Genomic DNA, 1,774 nt, shown 5'->3' on the forward strand with positions numbered 1-1,774 from the left:
ATATATATCCTATATAATGAACCCCCAGATCAAGAAATAGAGCATCCCCTAAAAGCATGCACAGGAGGTTTCTTTGATACAGTGTGCGTGTACGTGAAAATAATCAACTTCTCAGAAAATACTCATACAGTGCCTTGTGATGGGTTTCTTCTTAGGACACTGAAGTAAACAGAAAGTTTGACGACCTTGCTAGCTCGGTGAAGGTAATTCTTCCAGGGCTGCACATAAAGAACGGTGCTCACAGAGTGGAGTACAAACGAGTTGTTGCCAGTCTTCGGACAGCGCCCACCAGCATCTGCACCTAAAGGACTTTGGACTGTGGCTTCCTCGTGTCCTCTAGTAAGTTTCAATTTCCATGTGGGGCCATTTAACTCACAGCACATGTGTCTTCCTCTCTGCCCCCGCAGAAATCTACATCTTTACTTGTTACCGCTTATTTACATAATACAAACCCTACACAACAACCTGGATGCAGGGTCAAAGATGTCTCCATCCTTCTGATGCTCATTGTCCAGTGATCTTCACAAACACAATATAAGAAGCTGTACACCTGGCACTCCCAAACTCTTAATTGCAAGAATGAAAATTGTCACGACTTTCTTCAGAAGGCAATTTATCATTATGCACTGAGCGTTTAAACTGCCTGTGCTCTTTGATCCAATCCTTTGATTAATCTACTCTACAGAAATAATCAGAGATTCATAAAAAGATTGATGCCTGAAAATGTGCCCTGAAATGCTGTTTATAATAATGAAAACTGAAAGTAATTTAAATGTTCAAAAACTAAGGTTTTGAATTCTGCCAGCATTTTTGTTTGGTTTTGTTTGGAGACAGGGTCTCACTACATAGTTCATGCTGGCTTCGAACTCATTATGTAGCACAGCCTGACCTTGAACTTGCAGTGATCCTCCTGCCTCAGCCTCCTGAGTGCTGAGATAACAAGCATGTGCCACCATGCCTGGTCTGAATCCTGCCAGTATTAAAAGCCACATACTCAAAGAACATTGAATAATTCATGAAAATACATGTGATTAATTTGTGGTTTTTGTTTTTTTGGTACCAGGCATCAAATTCGGATTTTGTGCTTACCCGGCAGGTGCTGTGCCACTGAGCTATATCCCCAGCCCCACATGATTAATGTTAAGCAAGAACATCAAGATAAAAATATCATGTCGTTTGTCTAGTGCCCTATCGAAAGGTTAATCACACAGTTACTGTATGCCCCAGTAATTTCACTCCTAGGTATACAGTAAAGACAAATGAAACCTTTTATCCACCTTAGAATGTGTACACAAATGTTCATAGCAGCATTATTCATAATAGCCAAAAAAAGTAGATGCTCACCAATGGATAAACACGATGTGTTATGTTCAAACAGTGGAATATTACTCAACAATAAAAGGGATGAAATACAGTGTTGGTTTAGGGGATATTTGCAAGGGGAACAATATTATACAGGACACTTAGTTTATGCAATTATTTATAATAGTCACCCAAAGAATCATATACAAGAGAGTGCAGGAAATCTGTCCACACACTAAGACCAAGGAATCTAGCTGAGAGCATGGATCCTGCGATAATGTCCTGCATGAGTCCAGCTGAAGACCTAGAGCTCATAACAGTGCCTCCCATGAGTCCATCTGGAGGCCCACAATCCATAACAATATTTCATGCAGGCCTGTTTCATGGATCTGCGCTGGGAAGGCCCAGAGGTCAGTGGTGGAATCTAAGAAGTCTGCGCCAGTGGGATGAAGGATCTGTGCTAGCAGGCTGA

General features: G+C 41.3%; 1 protein-coding gene across 1 annotated transcript in view; it reads left to right on the top strand.

Annotated features, from left to right (window-relative positions):
* Lrrc74b (leucine rich repeat containing 74B) overlaps nucleotides 1-1,774 on the top strand; it is a 23,741-nt gene that overhangs the window by 14,839 nt on the left and 7,128 nt on the right. The window contains 2 exon segments of the mRNA XM_013517985.1: nucleotides 156-256; nucleotides 258-339. Of these exon segments, the coding sequence (XP_013373439.1) occupies nucleotides 156-256; nucleotides 258-339 (183 nt within the window).

The sequence above is a fragment of the Chinchilla lanigera genome, unplaced genomic scaffold (genome assembly GCF_000276665.1).
Source record: "Chinchilla lanigera isolate Chin_1 unplaced genomic scaffold, ChiLan1.0 scaffold00041, whole genome shotgun sequence".
NCBI lineage: Eukaryota > Metazoa > Chordata > Mammalia > Rodentia > Chinchillidae > Chinchilla > Chinchilla lanigera.